The following is a 24,632-nucleotide window of genomic DNA, read 5'->3' as shown; positions in this document are numbered from 1 at the left end:
GTATCAGCATCTTCTCCAGGGTGTCCTGTCTTCTCATTATGTGGCCAAAGTACTTCATTTTTGCTTTAATATCATTCCCTCAAGTGAGCAGTCTGGCTTTATTTCCTGGAGGATGGACTGGTTTGATCTTCTTGCAGTCCAAGGCACTCTCAGAATTTTCCTCCAACACCACAGTTCCAAAGCATCTATCTTCCTTCTCTCAGCCTTCCTTATGGTCCAGCTCTTGCAGCCATATGTTACTACGGGGAACACCATTGCTTTAACTATGCAGACCTTTGTTGTCAGTGTAATGTCTCTGCTCTTAACTATTTTATCAAGTTTTATCATTGCTCTCCTCCCAAGAATTAAACATCTTCTGATTTCCTGGCTGCAGTCAGCGTCTGCAGTAATCTTCGCACCTAGAACTACAAAGTCTTTCACTGCCTCTACGTTTTCTCCCTCTATTTGCCAGTTATCAATCAAGCTGGTTGCCATAATCTTGGTTTTTTTGAGGTTTAGCTGCAAGCCAGCTTTTGTACTTTCTTCTTTCACCTTCATCATAAGGCTCCTCAGTTCCTCTTCGCTTTCAGCCATCAAAGTGGTATCATCTGCATATCTGAGATTGTTAATGTTTCTTCCAGCGATTTTAATTCCAGCCTTGGATTCCTCAAGCCCAGCATGTCGCATGATGTGTTCTGCGTACAAGTTGAATAGGTAGGGTGAGAGTATACAGCCCTGCCGTACTCCTTTCCCAATCTTAAACCAGTCCGTTGTTCCGTGGTCTGTTCTTACTGTTGCTACTTGGTCGTTATATAGATTCTTCAGCAGGCATACAAGATGACTTGGTATCCCCATACCACTAAGAACTTGCCACAATTTGTTGTGGTCCACACAGTCAAAGGCTTTAGAATAGTCAATAAAACAGAAATAGATGTTTTTCTGAAACTCCCTGGCTTTTTCCATTATCCAGTGGATATTGGCAATTTGGTCCCTAGTTCCTCTGCCTTTTCTAAACCCAGCTTGTACATCTGGCAATTCTCGCTCCATGAATTGCTGAAGTCTTCCTTGCAGGGTCTTGAGCATTACCTTACTGGCATGTGAAATGAGTGCCACTGTTAGATAGTTTGAACATTCTTTCGTGTTTCCCTTTTTTGGTATGGGGATATAAGTTGATTTTTTCCAATCTGATGGCCATTCTTGTGTTTTCCAAATTTGCTGGCATATAGCATGCATTACCTTGACAGCGTCATCTTGCAAGATTTTGAACAGTTCCACTGGGATACCGTCATCTCCTGCTGCTTTAGATCAAATGCTCTGAAAAGAGTCAGCAGGTGGAGTATTTCTCATCCATACAATTTGTGATAGGACTAAGTATACATTTGCTTTTCTCTCTTTCTTGGGGCTCTAAATGAAACAATTGATTCTTGGAAATTTTAATAATCAGCACTGTTCAATCATGAACAATGTTCTCACAATGTGCCCTTCTCCTTCAACTGGTTTAGTCTCAGCTGATGAACATGACAGCTTGGTCAGTATTCTTAATCTGCCCCTTGCCTTTGAATAGCTTGACACCTTTGCACCGATTAACTTAAAAGTGGCTTCAATATTAAGAAAATGTTGTGACACAGGACCTAGTTTCAAAGTGAGCCAGACAGGATTTGAAAACTGGAGGGAAGCTTAAAAGAAAGTGACATTTCAGCAACAAGAAAAATGCACATGGTCTCTGATTTCTTTCACCCTCCCTTCTTCCATTTGCATTAAACTATATTTTGAGGTGCACATACGTTATAGGATGAATCATCCGTGAGACTGAATATTTCTGAATGTGCAGTTTGAGTACAACCAGCTCTTTTAGCCTTTTCCTAGTAGTTCTTTTGTCAGATTCTGTTACTTCTCCAGGTTTAAATTATGAAGAAGAGAGAAAAAAAGTAGTAATATGATTTCGGTGCTTAAAACAGAAAACTATTAAGGCAGGAGAGCACCTCTATTGCCTTGGTAAAACCCTTGTTATGGGCTGGGCTACATTGTTGATGACATCATCTCTTTTTGGAATTTACAGCTGAGTAATTCAGATATTGTTAGTATAGGGCTGAGAGACTGAATGGGTTTACTGTGGGGGAAGAAAACAGAATTATTTCATATTTTGGGTTTGTATCTATCATACCCAGTTTTTAGTGGTTGCATTTATAATAACAAACACCCCTCATTAAATTGAGGACAGTACTTGTTCTTATGAGGCATAGAAATCAAATGCTTGAAAAACATCACAATTTACATATTAAAGATGAATCATTGCACATTTATTAGTAGGATATTGTGGGTTTTTACTTACTTATGTATTTTCCCAAGATTATTCCACTGCTTCAGTTCAGTGTGCTACCTATAGCAGCACACACACACACACATATTTCTATGCAATTATTTAGAATGTGCTATATATCCAGGTAAATATGTAAGTCATATGTAACATGTACATCCAAATAGTTTTCAAATTCAGCAGCCCATTGAATGAAGCATAATATCCTTTCCAGAGCATGGCGGGTCAGCTGGAGAGGATTCAGATTCACAGCTGGGTTGTTACATACTACTAAATACAAGCACAGATGGTCCAAAAGCCAAGTGAGTCCCGATAGTTTTCAGGAAGAGAATCTAAGATTATGCCAAGAGTTCAGGTACACTCCCAAAATAAGACTGAATGAAATCCCAAGAGCAGAGTCCAAAGGCAGTTCAATTATCAGAGTGGGAGATTCAGGTGCAGAGATACGGACTGTATGGTAATATAAAAACAGGTAAGAGATGTTGCTTCCAGCATAGTATAAGGTTTGGAACTGAAATAGCCACTGGGACTTTACCACAACTGCCTGTGGCCTGTGGTCACAACTGTCTGTGGTCAAGTCCAGAAGTTAGCAATTATTCATGAGGAATATTGTTTCTTAAATATGTCTGAGATTGTAAATCCAAATTAGTGGAGATCTTCATTTGGAATTCAGCTGTCTGGACCCTCCATTTCACAGGGAAATGATTGATCTCTAGTATTTAAGCTCCCAGCTTCGGTGTCTCAGAAAGACTAGAGATTCGGCTGAGGCTCATCCTGGATTTCCTCCTTCTCCAATGACATCCCTCCATATAATACACTGAAATGATTACAGAATGGAAATGCAGGTTGGACAGAGATAGTGGATTATATTCCAGTTCAATGTGCAAAACCTGGGTGCCCCTCCAATCTGCTGTATAGGTTTGGGGATCCTCAAGAACAGATTGGAGGGGCGTTCGGGACGGAAAGTGGGATCCTCATTTGGCTAAGCATAAATCATCACCTTTTCAATTCCTCTATAATTTTTTAACTCTACTTTTATCATTTCACATGTTCTGGTAGGGCAGTTTTCTTAAAATATGCATTTTGTATGAATGTTTTCATAGTACATATATTTTTGTATACATTTTGTTTTCTTGAGAACAGCATAATAATTTGGGAAGTATTAATAAAAAGGTAGGCAAAATGAAATTCTCTCCCTCTGTAATTCTCAGCTGTCAAGCTAATTTTAAAAAATCAGAATCTATTTTTATAACTTTTATAAAGCTTGTGCTCTCTGTTTGATAATACCATTTTTTTGCTTTTTCATATTGATATATTTATCAGGTGTTCAGCCTGAATGTGTGGAGGTATAGAAGCAGGATCTCCCTGCCTACCATAACTGTGCACCTCAGCCTTGCCTGCTCAGCTCCCCACTAAGGGACCACTAAGCATATTTAGTTGTGGTGAGCAACACACATGCAACACTGACCCCCGCCCCGCACCCCATTTGTGGTCCCTTGTTGTGAGACTGCATCTCTGAAATTTAGAGGCAAAATACCCAAAATTTGGGGCTGTAGTTTCAGGCCATTTGGGAAGGTTCCTCTGCCTCCTTAAGAACCCTCTGGTTTGATCAGCCACCGAATGTTGACTGTGCAAGTCCTGTGAAGGGAGCAAAAGATCAATTTGTTTAGACAAAAAAAAAAAAAAATCAAGACAGGGCCTGGGCTCAAGTGATGAAACAAACAAACAACAACAAAAAATGCCAGTTAGAGGAAATTATTCATATCCAAGTATCATTTCATGTTTCACTCCCAGAAAGTTGCAAGAAAATTTTAAGTTTTGAGGCCTAACACATGCAATGTAAAAGATGTGATTAGAAATCTATTTCATTTAAATGGAAACAAGATGCAAAGAGGGAGAATAGTTACCATTACTGCTGCATATCTGAATGTGGGAAGGAGATATGAAAGATTTCTCCACCTAGCAATGATCTCTGTAAATAAAGCATATACTTCTACATAAAAACATACTCTCCACCCCAACCCCCCTCATTGTGCTTGTGACACTATTTTTTACTGAGATTGTGGCTGAGAAACAAAGGTTTAAACCAAAACCACTTTTCCCTACATATTATTATGCCACTGACTCTTCTCTTCTTCCTGATATTAATGCAGGGACTTTTCTGATGAAAGATGCCAAATAATAAAAATATAAAACATATAGTAATCTTCTGGGTGCCAAATCTAACATAATTTTGTCATTCTCCTTTCCAAGATCAAAGAAGATATCAACATCCTCATTCAAAATCTTATGCAATCTCAGGGTTCTAACCTAAAGCTTACAAGATTTGGTGTTTAATTTTTGAAATTAATAGTTTCTTGATTATGGCATTCTGCAGGCACCACCAGGAGATATTGCAGGTGCCATCTGCATTAATGTTTTAAAATGCTGAGATTAATGATTGCATTATTATCATATGTAGTTATATTCTTTGCAATCACAGTTAATTTTTAAAATGTAGATTGTTGTGATGTTATATGAAGGGGAAAAACAATAGAAGGGTAATATTTTTATTACAAAGTATAATGAATCAAGTTTCCCAGAATCTTTGTTTAGTCTTGAAGCATAATAAAAACAAATGGGGTGATAAAGATAGAGGAAATAAGAAATCCGATGCTAGTGAAGATGAATTCCTGGAAGTATGACATAGATTTAAGTAGTTTAATTGTGCTAGATGACACAGAAACATTAGGTTAGTTTTGCTTTGGAATTATATAAATCAGAAAGTATTTGGATCTGCCTCCAAGCAAATGCCATAGTCCAGACTCATCTCCCAGAATTTGTATTTTTTTAACATTAGAAGAAAAGGAAAGTGATTTTATATGGCTACCCCCTCTTTCTCATCCCTCTTTTTGTGTAAAGTTTTAATTCCTTTTTACTTGCTCCTTTCAAAATATAGTGAGAAGATAGATTCTGAAGCTTTAAACTGCGAATTTTCTGAGTGAATTGAATAGTTTTTGTACAATAACACAGTAAACAGAAAATCTCAAGTATTGGCTTCAGGAATACATATAATCATATATACAATTTCTCAGTGCTGGCAGCTTATAATAGATATTTCTCATACCAGTAACTGACAGACATCAAACAGGAGTGAGAGTAGGCAAAAGGAATCACAATAGACCTGTTTTTATTGTTTATTTTCAGCATAGCTGCCTCCCCTTTCTATCACTGAAATTCTCCACTGGATAAAGCAGCCTTCTGTCAGTAGAGAGACTCTGCTGGATATAACCAGTTGAGATATATAAGATTGTACCAAACATCTGTATTCCTTGAACAGTGTGTTCAGTTGGAAAATTTTAAGTTGCTTTTGTTCCCAGAAGGATATACAGATATCACTTTGCTGTATCCCTAGGGGGAAATAGCAAAGTTCTGCTGACGCATATGGGATACTCCAGTAAATACAGAATTGCAGGCTGAACATTTCCCACTTCTGGAGGAAACATTCTTTTCACAGGAACTGAATATTAACTGAATAAAAGTTTCCATGTACTGTTAAAACTTTTATTTGTGTTTTCCGAGACACGATTGGTACAATTTTCATGATAGTGAACTTGGATGGTAGGTGGTTGATTATCCACAGAGAGATTATAAACAAACAAAGGGGTATTCACAATTTATTTTCCTCATCTGCATCAAAACCAAGACTCCAGATATTCATGATAACACTTTTAAGGTGTCTTACTAATTAAATATGTTTCTTTGGGCATACCAGGGGGATGGAGGAAGTGCCAAGAAAAGACTGCTCAGTGCTTGTATGTGAATACTTCTAAGTCTAAGATGCTAGAGGTACATTGAGAGATTTTGTGCATATTCTCTGTACATCTAACTCAAAGAACATTATCTGCAGAGAGTATGTCTAAGTGTCCTGAGTGTGAGTCAGTACATTGCATGTACCACCCATTTGGTCAGATGCAGGAAACAGTTTGTTAGCTTGCAAAATAGTCTCTAGATTAGAGATCATAGTGGAGTCCTTGGTGCTCTCTGAGCCTTGTTGTTTTCTTGCAGACATTTCAATCCCAGACTAGGCAACATCTTCAGTGTGAAAAGGGAGTGGGCCTTGCTCTCTGTTTATATGTTCATAGTTTCTAGATTAGAGATCACAGCTAGCATAGAATAGTGTGAGCAGGTTTGTGGTAAAACTAGGGTTTGCTTGCACTTGTGGTATACAAGCATAGGGCACAGGTATGACTAAGGTTTGTAACCTTTTCATAAGGTTTCCTACTTTCTAATACCTTTTCTGTATTAGAAAAAAACTGGTGTGAAAGCCTCAATTGCCTATGCCAGGATGGGTGGTGAAAGACAGTATCTTTTGGGCCATTTGCTGAGAACCATGACATAAAAGATTGCAAGATGGAAGTAAGAGAAATAAATGGTAAAGAGCATGAATTAATAAATAAAATAAAAGAGAGGAAAATAGAAAAGTTGTATTGGTTGTTGTGGATGCATATGAAAGAAGGGAAGCCATAGCTTAGTGATAGTTACTATATACTTAGTGATAGCAATAGCTCCAGGGCATGGTGATAATCTCTCTCAGCCCAACCCACCTCACAGGGTTGTTGTTGTGGGGAAAATAAGAGGACGAAGGAGTATGAGGTATGTTTGCCACCTTGAGTTATTTATGAAAATAATAAAGGCGGGATAGAAAATAAATAAATAATAGAAGAACTGATGTGTCTTTTGGGAAAACTGTCTAAAATTCTGATTTTTTTTTTCATTTGATGAAAATTAGGTGACAGGAAAGAATGGGTAGGAATGGGATGAGACAGTACTGAAAAGGTCATTGGACCATTCAGAGACCCAAGAATGAATGAGAACAGTGACTGTTGATGGCAAATGATTAGAAAAAGGTCTGCTTCAGATGAATGCTTTAAGCATAATCTATTCATAAGTTCTCATGGGAGAGGAATGTATAAAGAAGCATGAATGATCTCATTGTTTATGAAAGAGTAAGAGAATTAGTGAAAGATACAAGGGTGATATTGGTATATGTTGGATAGTTAATTTTGGTAGTGTCAAGAGTGGATCCTGGGAAAAAAGGACCTGAAAGAGCACAAAGAAGTAAAAGAAACAGAAGTGAAAATAGACAACTGCAGGAAGAGAAAATACAAGTCTATCCTGCATGAAGTATTATAGATTAATCTCCCAACTGAATGACATAAGAAAAGGGGATATAGAAAATTCTGTTCCAGAAGTGAATTATGCTAGTAGCTTGTATGAAAAAGGATGTTTGATAGAATGATCAAGTAAAAGTGGCTTTGAATCAGACGGTATATGTTTATGAGAATAATTGCTGCAAAACTGAGGATGAGAGAATGATATTGTATAATATGTCTAAAGAGAAAAAGATAGTTTGCAAAGAATATAGTCAAAGAAAACAGAGACCAGGTAAAATTAAAAGAGGAAGGTAAAATGCAGAGCACTTATCAAACTTCATCCCACAGACAAGACTGCACCACTTTCTCAAGCTCACAAAAAATCCAAGAATTCCAATAAATAATAGTGAAGATACTTGGGCCCCACTTTTGAGTAGGCTGGCCTGTTTCCATCTGTCCTTTGTTTTTGCAACTGTCAGATTTGCTTACATGTTTCTTACTGAACTAATTCTCACAGCAATTTGAAGGAAATAAAAATTGTTTTGGAAGTGGGTAAATGGCAGTAAACAAGTCTTTAGAAGAGTGAATGGAAATAAAATTAAAAGTGATTAAGGAATTGGGATGAAATTGAAGTGAGGGAATACTGGAAGCAGTGTTTTAGAGACGTATAGGAGAATAAAAGGAAAAGAAGAAAAAGTGAATGTAAAAGCTAGTTTATTAAGTGAGAGTTGGCTGTGTCAATAGAAATACTACATAAAAGTAAGTTGAATACAGTGGGAATGGAGTACATAAAGTACTTAAACTGAGTGTAGCGTAACAAGAAGATTTAGGGTCATGATGAATGGGGGCTTCATGAAACTGGATTGAATATAGACACAAATGACCATCACAAAAGAAGTACATTGAGTTAGTTTAGTCATACAGGAAGAATAAATGAACATTGAATTTCAAAACTAATGTGGAAGTAAGACTGAGTCAAAAGGAAGGGGAAAACCAGAAAGGTTGGAAGAAGTTGATGAGATCCTCAAAAAGAAAGAAGTAAGAAGTTTAAAGAAGAAATGGCAAAGTATGAACCCACATCTGAGTGTAGAAGCAAGGATGCTATGCAAAGATATAAGGCTATGGAGAAGTATTGTGAATGGTTTGGGGTAAACAAGCTGTAGCTAAATTTTCTTCTCTTTTTCCTCTCTCATGTATTAAAATCCTTCTGCTTTTTGTTTCTTATTCCTTTTCTTGCTCTGCATAATGTTGAAAAGAAATAGTGTGACTGGCATGAATGAATGAATGTATGTACGTATATACATATAAGTCAAAGGATAAAGTGTGGGCAGAGTTCTACTTTATTTGTTCCACATATCTGCCTGAGAGGCACAGCCAATATCCAACAGCTATCTGAATATGTATTTTTATAGAAACGCTGAGGAGGAATATGTGAACGATGACAAAGTGAGACCTTATCAAAATGCATAAATTCTACCCACTAGTTTTCCTCAGTTTTGACCAAATCTTGCCTTTTCCCCATGGTTTCGTAAATACAGTGTTTGAGAAGAATGTCACAAAAGATAAAGAGGACAGGGCCCCTTTGGCCTATCGTAATTTGCACACTGTTAAGGCTACATTTAGTACCATGGAAGTTCTGTTTGGTTGGAAACATCTTTTGAAGTATTTATTATTATTATTATTATTATTATTCTCTTTAGATGTAATGTGGAAGAAATGATAAAAAGTACGAAGACAGATCACTCATTCTTACAATAATTATAACTTTGCCAAATGGAAATTGCTGTATGTGCATTATGTTATGGGCTATTAGAACAGCATATTTTCCAGCTAGCTATTAGAGAGACTCCACCTGCTGGTGTATTTCAGACTTCCACTGCTCTTTTAGAAAAATGCGATCTGATATGACGCAGCACTCCAGGTCTTTGCTTATCCATGGGTCTTCTGAGCTACCAATAGCAAATACTACACTCCGTGCTCTTTCAAAAGGACCTGATAAAACTCTTTCTCCTATCATAGATCAAGTTGTACTGGAAGAGAAGAATTAAGGAGTTTCAAATGCAGAGCGAAAGAATGAATAGATAGAAATCTGAAACAAACGAAATTCTTGTTTAGTTTTCTTTCATGTTTTATCAGAGCAGAATGGCAAATACAATGAAACTGGTATTAAGGCAGCATCTATGCTGTATTACATTGGTGGTGGTGGTGGTGGAATCTCAGAAATGGACTGGTTATAATAGTTATTCAGTTTTTCAGAGAAGCATGTTGCAGAAACTTCTGTGAGGAGGGAGTTATCAATTTTCAGGGGATTAAAATCCAGATGGGATAACTAACGAATGAGAACTGATGTTGGAAATAAGAAAATGAAATAGAGCCCTCTTCAGTCACTCTTAAAAACATGCAAGCACTATATACGAGGAGTATAAATGGAAGTGGGAATAGTAGCTCTATTCATGTCACCTTCCAATATTTAGAGGGCATCTGTCAGCAACAGAAAGTTCCTCTATCTAGGAAGGGTTGCTGCATGAACTGAGACCCTAAATTATAGAGTCCTCTAGCTCATGGGGAATCTTCACAGTCAGAGAAAGGTCTCTGCTACTGACGGATGCTCTTTCCATGTTGGGGTGCAATGGAAAGAGTTACTAGCACTCTGCTTCCAGTTCCCTCCACTTCCAGTTCCTGTTTTTAAAGCATATGGAGATCCTGTGCTTTAAAAATAATAAAAGGCTATTTGACTGAACTGAGATAAAGTAGACATTGTCCTGAAAAGCAGGGATATGTTAAAGACATGAACTTGAAAAGCTAAGGATAATATTGATTGATTACACGCCATCAAGTCATTGTTGATTCTTAGTAACCAGATAGATAGATTTCCTCTGTGATGATCTGTCTCTAACCTGGTCCTTTAGCACTTCCAATAGTGCACTCATAGACACTGTAACTGATAATATAGAATAGGATAATATAGGATGGGATAAAACTGGTAAACAAGTGTGGGCCTATGCTCTGAAAAATGGGCATGCATGGAAGGAAACTAATACTGTTTCTGTAGCACAGGTAAGCAATCTTTTGGGACCATTGGACACATTTGGATTTTTTCAAAAAGAGCCAGACAGGCACCAAAGAAAGTGTCTATACAGAAAATGCTCTTGGACATCATATGACCTATCCGTGTTCTAACTGAATCTCTAACATGGAATTCTATCAGTTGTGACTTCTACTATCACTGCAACATGAAACTCCCTACATATGATACTCATACCTCTCCCTTTGCACCAAGGACAATTAGGGCATCGAAGCTTTAATGAATAAAATTTTGAGTGGAGGTTTCTATGTACTTAACTGTACATAGAACTGTACATAGTTAGGGTTCCAGGATTTGGAGAAGCCAAGACCTCCTTTCTAACATTAATAGCAGAAGTTAGAGGAACTGTGTGATGTTGGGGTGGATCTAAAGACATGACCCACAACCCTTGCCCCTTCTAATAAGTAACCATAGGAATCTTAAGATGGTGATGGTCCCGAAGCAATAGGTATGGTCATGAGACTAAATCAGAACTTTGATATGACATTCCCAGTTAATTCTTGAGCTTCTGACTGCTGTATAGTATCTATACCCTTTGCAAGCTGTTGTTCTGCACAAGGAATTTTTCAGAAGTTTAAAACATGTGCACCCAAAATTGTTGAACCAAAGAATTGACAGAGACCATTCCATCAAGTCTAACCTCCATGCATTTCCAACAGCAAAGGGAGACCCTCTCCTTTGGCAATTGGTTCCACTGTCAAAGTGCTGTTATCATTAGGAAGTTTTTCCTAATGTTCAACCAGACCCACAGTAGTTTGGAAGATGCCAAGGAGCTGTACTTCATTATATAAAAAGAACTCTGTAACAAATCTCATTATAGCAGGTACTATAAAGTGACCGTTCAGATTTGGAAGTGTGTGTATGTGTAGCTGGAGTCAGAACCATTTCCATATATTTATTCTTCAGAATATTTTTGATTCATCAGTGTAATCTAGAGTTGCTACATATTTCATATATAGAGACATGGTGGGACAAATCTAGAGTTCAGTTTCCCACACATGGACACATCAAAGAATGTTTAAGGAATTATACTGTGTGTGTGTGTGTTGTGTTTATGCTCCGTTCACATAAAATGACCCCAAGAGACAGCTTACACAAATTGTTCTGTTACACTTATTGAACTGTTTCTAGATTTACTGTACAAAATCTATATTAGCTGTGGTTGATGAACCACAAGGGCGGAATCCATACATCCTCTATCTGTAAGAGAAAGAATGTACTGATCAAAAAAAAAAAGACATCCAGCACGCCACATTTGAAAATCAAGTTCTCTTCCTGTGTATGAGATAGATAACCTTCTGTCTTGTGGATCTGACATTTCACGTGTTCTCTGTTGAAATGAGGAAGATGGAGCTTACATTGCATTTGACTGCTTTCCCAGGTAAAATTAGCCCTTTACTTTTTGTTTCCTGAGAAATCTCTGAGACCTGTCCTTAAACTTAACACTTCCTCTCTTATTTTACCTTATACGACCATGTATATATCACGCCCACTTGTCAGAAAATACACTTCAGCCACTAGTCAAATTAAGCTCACAGCCTTAACAAAAACACCTCACTCAGTTATATGCTTAAAAAACTGCTCACATCCCAATTCCTTATGGAAACAGTTTATAACAAGCCAACCTTTGATTCTGCAGTGGGTATACTCTATCTTGATGGTGATTTATGCAAAAAGAAGACTAGGGGAAAAAAAAAAAAAGAATCCAGCCAAGATATGAAATAGCATGAAATGGGGGGAAAAAAACCAGAGTAACATTTGATACATTTATACTAAATTTCCATAGTGGGTAGTCGGTAGTAGTGATGTTAAACCAGGAGCAGGTTTATTACTGGATATGCAGTACTTCTAGCAAGGGCGGATTACATACTGTAGATAATGGCAACCGAAGCAGTAGCTGAATTGTACTTGAGTACGGTCCATGGAATGGATGGCTTAGAGCAGTGTTTCTTCAAGGGTGGCCCTAGGACCCCAGGAGTCCCCCAGGATCCTCTCAGGAGTCCTCGAAATCAAAATTATTGGCCAGATATTGAAGATATTTGCAAAACTTTAAAACAATGACACTCTTCTCATTATTTATTTATTTGTTAAAAATATAGGGTTTTGTCATGAAAGTTATTTATGTTCCTATCAAATGGGTTTAATATTGTTAATTTTACATGATTCAATAAATATTCAATGAATGCACTGATTTTAATTTTTAATATGGTAAATATCGATAACTATAACCTAAAGAAACAAAAGCTCTTTTGGGGTCCTCCATAATTTTTAAAAGTGGGAAGGGGTCCTGAGAGCAAAACATTTAAGAAACCCTGGCTTAGAGGATTCAGGGGCAGATGACATAACCCATAGGGCAGAGCTTTCCTGCCATTCCTGCCCCAAATCATTTTCCATCTGAGGCAGCTTCCTTGGTCTAGTAGGGTCAACTCTACCTGATGATAATCCAACAAGCTGTGAGGGAAGCCAAAGTCATGCAGAGAATGAAGAACAACATAGGCTGTATATACCAGTCTCTGTGTGGCTCTCAGGATTTTCCAGCTTTTAAATCCATTTTTAATGTGAACCAAATCAGGCCTTTCAGTCATAGTTTCAATCATAATACACTATAAAATCCCATGTTTGGTATGCCAAACTGACAGGTGCAAAGACATCCTCCAGACATTTTCAGAGTGCCCCCTTCTGCCACAGAATTCTGGGTGCTGGGTTCAGAACACGTCTGGTGGGTGCCAGGTCTGAGAAGCCTACTGAAAGCAGTACCCTCAGCATTTGGTTCTTAAAATGGTGGGTATTTTTGATATCTTGAACTGGAAGATTTCTCTAGCTATTGCAAGGGTAATCAGTTTGTGTTTTATGAAGGGAAGGTTTTCGTTCATAACTCCTGAAAGTCAGAGTTAAGTGAACTTGAAAATTACTCAGGCTTCTACTAATCTCATGAATGTTATAAGCCATGGAGGGCTAACAACAATTTCTAAGCAGCCCATTCCCAGCTGTGGTAAAAGCAGTTTGAGGATGGAAGAAGTAACAGTCAAGACAAAAGAACTTAGGGCAAATTAGTGTTGGGTACAAATCATGATGACCTTCCGAACTGGCAGGCCTTACAGAAATGAATGGGAACTGCCTGAAAAGAGGATGTATTCTTTGTAGCGTATTCAATGTTCATAGTTCTAAACTAAGCCTGATTCTGTGCTCTTTTTCCACTTTGTGACTCTCATATATATTTTAATGTGAAGAAAAGGACCACATTAGTGAACAAAGAAAATTAATCAGTTATATAAAAATGGAGTTTTGTCTAACGTACAAATGTTGATTTTTCTGATCTCTTTTGCTGAAAAGGTGATGATGTAGCCCAGCTGAGAACTTAATAAAACATTTAAGAAGTTCATTAAACTGACAATAAAAAATATATTATGACAGGAAAATGAGAGGAATGGTTTTATTAATTGCTAGGGCAAAGAAAATGGCTGACCTGGTTGTAAAGTTAATAGAGAAAATAATGTACATTTTATATTTTTACAAACCATTTTTTTTACTGTATTAAAATAACAAGCTGTGGCCTCTGGAGTATTCGGCTCTTGCAGAATGACTTCATCTTTCAATTTTTCAAGTGAGGTCAAAGTAACTAATTATTGTGAAGCTCTCATTACAGTGGGGCAAAGACAAAAGTTTGTGGTAATCATATGAAATATGAATAGTTGCCAGCATATTATGTACTCCAAAACAGTTTGATACGGCTGAATGGGAGGGAGATATGTGTGCAGCAACATTTCCACTGTTTCTTAATATGTATTTACTATACAGTACCAGTTTGAGATGACTCTGAATCTATCCTTTTGTTGAGTAGTAGAAATTTATGTATTTATTTATTTATTTATTATTTACATGTATATCACCCCCCATCTCCCCCCAACGGGGGACTCTGGGCAGTGATACAACAAATTTAACTATGCCATGTAGCATGACGTTACTTCTTTGAACGTAGAAAATCCTGTTGCTAGCTTTTGGGGGTTCTGACTGTGGTGCTAAAGTGGTGTTAAGTAGGAAGAAGAAGAAGAAAGTATCAGCTTTTGGGGGACATCATCTTATTTTGCATGCTGGAAAAAAATTGAGCTATGTGATAGCTCCTCTCTCCAACAAGAAAAATGGTGAAAAGGGAACAGAAAACTGAGCACAGAGGTTATGGAAGAAGATGTGAGACAAAACATTTTAAGAAGTATGGGAAACATTTTAAATTATATACAAATAAAGCTTGATAATGCCCAATAACTACAAAAAGCTGCTGAAAAAGAGAAACAAGACCTGACAGCTGGCTAGCTGGTTGGCTGGCTTGGATATTGATGGACTCGGCATTGTAACACTCGGTTCTAGGTGTCAATTTTGTGTGCATGTGTGCACATATAAAAATATTATCAGTCACTTGTGATTGTTCACTATGCTACTTTTGTGTTTCTTTTTAAATTTTCCACTCAAAGTACTTGTATATGCATTTAACAGCAATCATACTGCATTTATGCAATGTTGCTCAAATGATCCCTAGGAAAAAAATAGAAAATATCTGATACGTGGTCGTACTATAAACAATTACCATGCATATTCATCCTTTGAGATTTTGTCTACGTTCTATCATTGTTTCTAGGTTATACGGGTGATAAAAAATCTGCTGGTGGACTTTCAAGAGGGACTAAGGAAAGCGACCAAGTGCCCCTGGAGTCCCAGGAGGTCATCTCCTTGAAAGAAAGGATGGCTTTGTACCAGGCTGCTGCATCTAAAGTAGAGATCAGCAACTCTTCTGCTAATGTAAGAAATATGCTTTTTTGCCTGCAGATTCCCATCATCCATTCAGAAAGCTTTTACACAAAAAGATGAATTATATTTCAACTTGGCTTTCATGTCTGAGTCCTGTGTCAAGAGAGGTGGCTTTCTCAGTTTTGGTTTGCACTAATGTTCAATTACTGAGCTCTTTTTACCATAAACAAATGTACCGATGTGCAAATTCTTTCTGGCAAACTCTTTTTTAAAAATAATTTTTATTGAAAATTTTGATTACAGTAGTAAAAGCAAATACAGACTAAACTCAGAGAGAAAAAAAGAGATGGAAAGAAAGAATAAAAGGTGCAAGGAAAGGAAAAGAAAAAAGAGAAAAGTAAGAAAAAAGAAAAATATTTAAAGAAGTGACTTCTGATCTTCATCACAACAAGTAGAAACAAACTTAATGACCCTTCACCACTTTCTGGCAAACTCTTAAACAAATAGCACCTAAATAAAACTAGCTCTATGTTGGATGAGCAATTTGGACCAAATTTGGTGAGGACAAAGAAGATTGCCCACTCCTCTGTGCAGTGTTAAAGCAAAACCTGTTTATCCATAATCTGTGGGTTTGAATATATATTAATGTAAACCAGTGTTCCTCAACCCTGGCAACTTTAAGTTGTGGGGACTTCAACTCCCAGAAGTCTGGGAGTTGAAGTCCACACATCTTAAAGTTGCCAAAGTTGAGAAATGCTGATATAAACAGTTAAAAGAAGAGTACCATAATATCATGATCTATCATCTGTCATAGCCCACTTCTGTTACTCACAAAAATTGTATTTTTGTTTTCTCACCTGTCCTGGTATCTTTGAAAAAAGGACAATTTTAGAATCATAACAGTAGAGAAACTTCCAAGATGGCCATTACCTAAATTCAGAATTCTGTTTTGACATTTTCCCTTCCCCAAAGCAAAGCTTCCTAAATAGCATACACAGAATGAAATGCAAATTCTTAGGAATAAGTGGGCACGGTGGAGCTATTTGAAGGAGTAAGAATTGATTGCCAGCTAAGTGGCAGTGCCTAGCTGACCATGGCTGATCTCAAAAAGCCAAGGAGGGTCAGATAATTCAATTATTTACTGTTGACAAGAAAATTGTATGAACGTATGCATAAAGTCACCATGAATCAAACTTGAATCAAAGGAAATTTTACACTTACGGATTGATTGTGTACCTAGAATTGATAAGAATTATTAAGAAAGACTCATTCTGTTTGCTGCTAAGGGATAACAAACCTGATTAGGAGATAGACTCTTGGGTCTTGCTCTGAAGGTGTAACTAATTCCAGGAGAGTTCAGGAAAATAAATTGCTCTCTGCAAAGATGATAATGTGGGTCAGAGGGATCACTGCTGTGCACCCACTTGGGTGCCTATTTTCTGCTCAGAAATGCTGACTTCCACTCTGTCAGAGAGAACTTCTCTAAAATTAAACTTTATTTAGCTGCACATGAGCATTCATGTCTAAGACACATAAAATAAAATTTGGAATCATTTTACTCTGAAACATTTTTGGGAAAGCCAAAGAAAACAAAGGTCATGCAAACTTCATGACATCAAAAAGTCAGGCAAATGTTTAAGCAATTCATTTCATAACTCAGAAAGACTCTCAGTAAGTCAAGTTAAGGATAGAAATAAACCCACACAATGCATTAGTTAACTCTTTATTAAGATACAAATGTATCCATCAGGCCTAATATTACATGGATCAGCTCCAAGTACTGGTCCAATGGGAACATGGAAATCCATACATCTCTACCTGGGCTATCTTTCAATCTGCAGGTGTACTGTCCATACAGACACAAGCATTATTTCACTAATTCTAACATGAAAACCAGGTTGGATGATGTTTTACAGTCAAAGTAATAATTTTATTTATATTTCAAATTTCATCACCGCCCATCTCACTTGAAGAGCAACTTTTGCAGAGAAATTGGGGATTTTCAAAAAATCCTCAGTATTTACACACACACACAAACACACACAACCTATAAATACAACTACTATAAGAACATAAACTATGAAAGCATAATCTAACTGATGCTAATATCTAACAATTTTAACAGAATATTACTGCTACCAAATAATATCTGCTTCCATTATCATCTTACAAATTCCATAGCTATCTTATAAATTACAGGATATGACTGATAATAAGATATATCATAAATCACACTCCTGGCCTTTGGGATTATTTTAATTCAGTGTATCCAATTACTTTTCTTCCTGATGCTATAGGCACAAAATCTTTTAGAAGTAGCTTAGTCAACAGAGAAATCAGAACTGTTTATGATGTTGCTGTTTGAGACAGATTTTAAATAATTAGTAATCATATTATTAATGATAGTGATGATAAAATTGTTTTTTATGGAACATGTTTAAGAAATTTGAAATGACAGCTACAACTGTCTTTTCTAAAAGAAAAACAACATAAATTTTACTATGATCACTGGAATAATTGGCCATTTATTTATTTACGTAGATTTAAAAATGCCTGATTTCCAGTGACACTGGACACTTTGTACCTTAAGAAAGCAGAACAATGAAATGAATGAACAAAGAGATATGTATTCAGAAAAAGAAAAACCATACAAAACAAAACCAAATCTTACAGAGGCTTACCATCTTTCTATCCCAAGGCTTGGGAAAATAATCAGGTTTTCAGCACCTTCCACCTTGCTTCCTACTTCATCAGTGATATTGTTATAATAAAGATATTCATTCATTCATTCATTCATTTTCTAACACTGTTCATTCATCTGTGACTCTGGGTAGCTTATAGAGGATTACATGAAGGCCCCCCCTTTCCTGGCCTTCTGGAAAGATGTAAAGACATGGCTCTGCCATCTTGCTTGGGGTGGGGGTAATCAACCCAGGGGGTGGTTAGCAGCCTAAAGAGGCCCCCGTGTATTCATGAATTTAAATTAATAACTTTTAATATCACCATCCTGGATTTCATATTTATATTTATATTGAAGAGGTACTGTTTTTATTGTATTTTAATCTGTATTTAGTTTTAGTTTTAGTTTTATTGTAAACCGCCCAGAGTCCCTCTTTTGAGTGAGATGGGCAGTGACAAAATTTGAAAAATAAATGAATGAATGAATGACAAAAAGAGATCAGCAGTAAAATAGATATGAGGAAGTAAGGAAGAAAACAAGAGTAAATATGAAATTCAGCAGTTCCAATTCTACCAACCATACATAGCTAGTATATTGCAGGCCCAGAGCCCGTGGGAAAAGCCAGTGCTTATGTGCTTTTCTAAAAGGCAACAATGTTTTAGACATATGGACTTCTGGATCCACAGGGCAGGTGTGGCGACAGAGATGGCCCAGTTCAGGGAAATATGGAAGAAGCAAATTCCTTAATGCATCCTGTGGTATCTATTTACACAGACAGGCAGGCCCACAGAGATCCAGTTATAGCATCATCTACATATATTACACCAGGATTTGTGGTGGCCATTTTTTAATCCCTGCAGTCCACATTACATAGCCACCTCAGCTGATGAGCCTCTGAAGACCTATGATTACTCAGAAGAGGCAACTCTGCATACAGTTTAGGATAAGCTACATCTGATTTAGGTTGTAGTTTTTTATTTCTATTTCATAAAATCACAATTATTTGTAAAGGGATGGCAAGGGGATTATTTGATTCTTCCTCCATCCAACCCAAATCAGGAGTCTGTGAGTTCTAGTCCCGCCTTAGGCATGAAAGCCGGCTGGGTGACCTCAGGCCAGTCCCTCTCTCTCAGCCCAGCTCACCTCACAGGGTTGCTTTATGGGGAAAATAGGAGGAGGAAGGAGGATTAAGTATGGTTGCCACCTTGATTTATTTATAAAAATAATAAAGGCGGGATAAAAAAATATTTTAAAAAATCCCATTCCTTCTCTCTCTCTGGGCAAAAAGCTTCAGGCTCTTTTATTTTTGTCATTACACAAAGAAAAACAAGGCGAGAGAAAAAATGTTCATAGTGGAAAGAGGTTCCAAGTGCAATTTAAAATGCTGGTTTGAAGCTATAAAGCCCTTTATGGCTTGGCATTGGGTTACCTGCAGGGCCACGTTGCTCCTCTTGAGTTGGCGCATCCACGTTGACCTTGCTGGGAGCAGCAGCTGTCTTCCAGCAAGACAGAGTGGGCTGAAGCTTGGAGGCACTGTTTTTCCATAATGGGGCTAGCCATTATGGCTCTGGAGTGGCCTCTCATAGGAGGGTTGATCGGCTCCGATGTTACCTGCCTTCCAGAAATAGCTGAACATAGCTGTTGTTTTGAGCTCTACAGGCACCATATTTTTATTTGTCATGCTTGTATTGTCTTTTTTTTTGTGAGCCACTGAGAATCCATTTATTGTTACAGTGGAATATCAGTTTGATTAATAAATAACTAGTGAGTGGTGGGAAAAGATTTTAAAGATTTAAGCATTTTGTCTTCTCCCAGCCTTCTTGTGATTCCAGCACCCAGCAGCAGTTTTATTTACAAAGAAAAAAAAACCTACCCCAAATTCATTTCAGTTTGATATAAGCAGCCTGACCTTGTGCATAGGGGCAATCGAGTATTATTACTGGATAAAAACTGATGTGCAAGGACTGAGTACAGGAGAATACAAAGCGATGGTATACTCAAATGATCTCCCCGTAAGTCTTTTTTTATCTCAGTATCTCCCTCCTCCTGAGTTGTTGTGTTTGGTATAGATCTACAGATAAATAGTTTAACTCAGATTTTAGAATACTGGAATTCTTTCTAGAAGAAAGGCTACAGTTAGCAACATTATATACTTCTGCCAAACAGATTTCATAAAAAGCACTTTCTATATCACATTTGAAAAATAAATGACACACATCTCAGTCTTTCACTTACATCAGTATGAGAAAGGTTAGCTTATTTGAACTCGCCCAGCACTGTTAAAAATTGGTGAACTATACGACTGACAACAAAGGAAGGAGGCCGTGAAGGGTACATATTTCTTTTGCCTCTGTTTCTGGGTATGAAAAGAGGGCTAAAAAATAGTTTGTGGATTCCCCAAATACAATTTTTGTCCTTATTTAAGAATAATATTGTAGCAATTGTGTTCTGTTGATTCAACAGATTTATTTTATTAGTAGATGGGGCAAATATTAATTAGGCAGTTAATTATAAGTTAAGGTAACAAAGTTATTTTTGATGTTGTTTGGGGTCTGGTTCTAAAGTGCTTCTGGATAAGGAACAGAATACAACATAGTAGAAATACAGGATATTTCTCTAAAAGAAATAAATATTCACATACTTCTAAGTTTGCTATCTATGCATGCAAATGTCTTTAAACTTATTGGAAGCAGAATTTGGATACAGTTTTATGACTATAATCAGTTACATTCTTTAGGTCAAATAATAATTAGCATAAATGGAGCAGATACAGGGGTCCTGTACAAAAGTATTAACACAAAATATTAGGAGAAATAAGAAGTTAATATATAAACAACATCATATAATCTAGGGATGAGATTCTTATTTTTTTTCCCTCAAAATCCCAACAGAGCTAACTCAATTCCCATTTGAACTGAATAAATTTCACCCTGTTGAAGGATTTAAAGTCAGTTTTAATCAATTATATGCTATATTTATCAAGCTGTTCTGCAGAGAGTTATATTCCATCAAAGGATCAAGTTGGTAGCTTGGGAATGCTTTCAGATTCCTCTTTGTCATTAGAGGCACAAACTGCATTGTGTTGCAAGCCCTTTTGTCAACCAGTCTGGTGTGCCAGTTATAGCCCTCCTTGGACTGAGGTAGCCTTGCCATGGGAATCCAATCCCCACTAACTTCTCTTGCACAAACTGCATTGTGTTGCAAGCCCTTTTGTCAACCAGTCTGGTGTGCCAGTTATAGCCCTCCTTGGACTGAGGTAGCCTTGCCATGGGAATCCAATCCCCACTAACTTCTCTTGCCGAGAACTGCACTGTATGTGGGAAGTCCTTGAAGATAGCTCAGAAGCTTCCTTCAGGGCAAATTAGTTCACCAAGACTATTGGCTGGAACTGGGGTGTGTGAACATACTACAGCAGTCTTGTATGCTCTTTGCTGGATCCCATTTTGTTTCCACCCCATTTCAAGGTGCTGGTCATAACCCAAGAATCTCTTCAGGGCCTGGGGCCACAGTTCTTGAACAAACGTTTTTCCTGATTTGTTCCTACTCTTACTCTGAGGGCATCTTCAGAGGTCCTGCACTGGGTACCTTCCCTTGGTGAGACTGTCCAATAGCCAGTTCCTAACCTTTGGGGGTCTCTGCAACAATTCTTTTTTTTTTTGTCCCTGCCATTGTAACTATTTTTACATGTTGCTATTCAGAAACATATTGGGGCAATTTGGTTATAGATCTGTAATTTCAATGTTACTTTTTTAATTATTGGGGATCATTGTATATTTTGTTTTTTACAATTTTGTCTGATTTTAATCTGTTTTTAAACTACACTGGGGAAACCTATTGTATAGGGCGGATACAACTTTTTAAGAAACAAATGGTCAGAAAAATGGCTTCCAGTATCTATTAGATTTTATATTAGCCTAAGTAGATTTAAATATTTAGGAAAATTACCTCAAATATAATTATTAAAAATTACAATTAAAGAAATATGATTATTTTGCAAAAGACCAAAGTAAAACTTAAAAGGGTAACTATCTTAATCATTGCTTATCAGAAAATCCACAAATAAAATTATTCTTACTAAAATTTTATTCCTGTTCAAAGACTCGATGGAGAACAGTAAAATAAATAAAAACAAAACTGATTACAAGTTTCTAACTTGATTTGAGGAGAAGCAAATGCAGTAATTTCTTCTTAAGCTCATGAGATCCTGTTAATCAAATGTTAACAATTTGAAAAATGTGTCTGCCCATATCAGTTAAAGTAATCTCTTCATGTTATATACAGTGCTTTACAACAAATACAATTGGCCCTCTTTGGAGTTTTTAAAGAAATAGGGAAAGGACTTGGGATCTGAACTTGACAAGTCAACTTAGAAAACTTTATTATATAATATTTCTCCTAAAATTGTTTTGGCAACTCACCAAGAATTCATAAACGATGCTATGGCCCTTAAAACCACATTGTATTACTCAAAGTCTTTCTAGATGGTGTTGGATGGGTTGTAATCCAATTGGAATACATTAACTATCTCTGGTGGCAATGGCCGTTTAGTTACTCATATTGGTTGAAAGTTTTTGAAGAAATTGGAAAGATTACACAATCTTTAATTATAAGTGTGAGTGTAGGTTTATTGTTCAGATTTTCCAGGACATTTAAAATGGCGTGATACAAGAATTAGCAGGGCATAAGAAATTAATTCAATTACTATTGGTAAGAGCCAGATTTATTGCAGAAAAACACAGGAAAACTAAAGTATATCTTTCTTTGGATCAGTGGTGTGGGAAATGGAATTGGCTAAAAAATGAACACTGCAGTAAAGACTCCTGAAGACTTCTTTAGCTAAAGACTGTTTTATTCACCTTTGGTCTCCATTTTTAGTTACAGCAACAACATAATTCCTAATTTTCTCTGTCTATACCTCAGTCTTTTTGGATAGCTTTACTGAGCATGGATTTTTAAAATTTTGTATTTCCCATTAAGATTCCAAATGTATTTATATTTAGTATACATGTATACTAAATGTATTTAGTATATTTATATATACTAAATTATACTTCTTTTTTTTCTTTTGTGTACCTTCTATCATGGGATAGTTTTGCTCTTACTGTGTTTTTTATCTTCAATTTCTTGTGGATCAGTGAACATTTGAATATAACTGTAAAACAGAGAATATTGAAAATATTAAATAAGTGATAATTTAAAGGTACAGTCTCTTTCATGCTGAACTCAGTTCCAGGTAACTGCATGGGCATATCCCTATGGAGATGATTTTCCGATGTTTTCTTTTAGAATTTTTTAACTTTCCAGTCTTGCCTGGACCCCTCAAATTCCCCAGCATAGAATGCCATTCACATACTAATCAGCCTGATGCTGTTAAGCTTCCAGGCTCAGGCAAATTGGCCTGTTGCTGCCACCTACACAGACAAGTGATAACTTATAACTTGTGTTTGTTAAAATCTCTGACAATCACCCACATTCCAATTTTCACAATATGTTAACAACAAAATCAGTTAGCTGTTTACAAATCAAAGGCTTGAAAACTACATGCACTTCCATAGCAACCATGTTAGAAACCCCCAAAGTGATCTATGAATGTTCTCACTGCTGCCAGCCTTAAAGTGCTGAGAATCCTGCATGAGCCAATGTGACTGAGAAAGATGGGAGGGTAAAGGGAAAAAAGGTATCAACACAGGCCACCCTACCATCTATGTACACCTTACATGGATGTACACCTTACATGTACAACCATGTAAGGTGCTTTTAAAAGAAAAAAACCTTCAGTACCCTTTTAGTAAATGCTGCCAAAGTGATCTTCCCCCAGTCAATTAAAACCTGGGGTGAAATACTAGCTTGGGTCACAAAGGCACAGTTTCTTCCTGGAAGGAGAAGAGTGATATTTCCACCAGTGGGAAACCAAGCCGTCCCCAAGTGTTTCATCTGTAAAGCTACTGAACTGCAGCTGAGATAGAAACAAATTGTTCGCACTGAAGATGTTGCCTAGTCTGGCAATGAAACGTCTGCAAGCAAACAATAAGGCTCAGAGAGCACCAAGGACTCCACAGAAACAAATTGGCTCAACAGAGATGACAGGATGAGATCACAGGGCACAGAGCTGATCATTAGTGATGTGAATTCAGTCTGTGGAAGTGCTTTTCAGTTTTGTTTGATGGTCCTATTTAACGGTGCCAGAATGCAACTTATCACTGCTTACATTTAATAGCTTTGCATTCGGCATTTTGAAAGAATGTGGATATTTTTTTTAAATGTTGGATGATCTTCCTAATATCATTCAGTTAGTGGGATGATTACTTGGTCCCAAACTCTGTAGTGATGCACTAGAAGGTAGACTTCCCTGCCAAGTGCTATCCCGATGTGTCCAATTGCAATGCTTGCAAGTTTTAGAAGGTATCACTCCAACGTGTTCTTAAGATGTCATACTGGAGTCGTCTGAATTAGTTTAATGTGCAATAAAAGAGATTCCAAATACTGACCTGAGGAGTGGGAAAGAGCAAAAGAAAGGCACTAAAGGAAAGCTTACTTGGTACTAAATATTACTGGCATTTACCAGTTGCATGGTGCTGCTTCTAAGCAACATCAGTTGGAGTGGGAAGTAGGAGTTCTAGCAGCTTGAGAGTGGGGGTGTGAGCACAAGCTTCTGGAGAAATATCAACCCATATTTGTACACCTTTACTAGGT

The 24,632-nt window shown here is 37.0% G+C and overlaps 1 protein-coding gene across 2 annotated transcripts in view; it reads left to right on the top strand.

Moving 5' to 3' along the window:
- XIRP2 (xin actin binding repeat containing 2) overlaps positions 1 to 24,632 on the top strand; it is a 124,393-nt gene that overhangs the window by 38,775 nt on the left and 60,986 nt on the right. For both annotated transcript variants that reach the window (XM_063318231.1, XM_063318232.1), the window contains exon 2: positions 15,150 to 15,310. In XM_063318231.1, coding sequence (XP_063174301.1) covers positions 15,150 to 15,310 — 161 coding nt within the window. The remainder of the gene's footprint in view (positions 1 to 15,149; positions 15,311 to 24,632) is intronic.

The sequence above is a fragment of the Candoia aspera genome, chromosome 1 (assembly GCF_035149785.1).
Source record: "Candoia aspera isolate rCanAsp1 chromosome 1, rCanAsp1.hap2, whole genome shotgun sequence".
NCBI lineage: Eukaryota > Metazoa > Chordata > Lepidosauria > Squamata > Boidae > Candoia > Candoia aspera.
The sequence above is the reverse complement of the archived record's forward strand: the minus strand, read 5'-3'. Positions and strand labels throughout refer to the sequence as shown.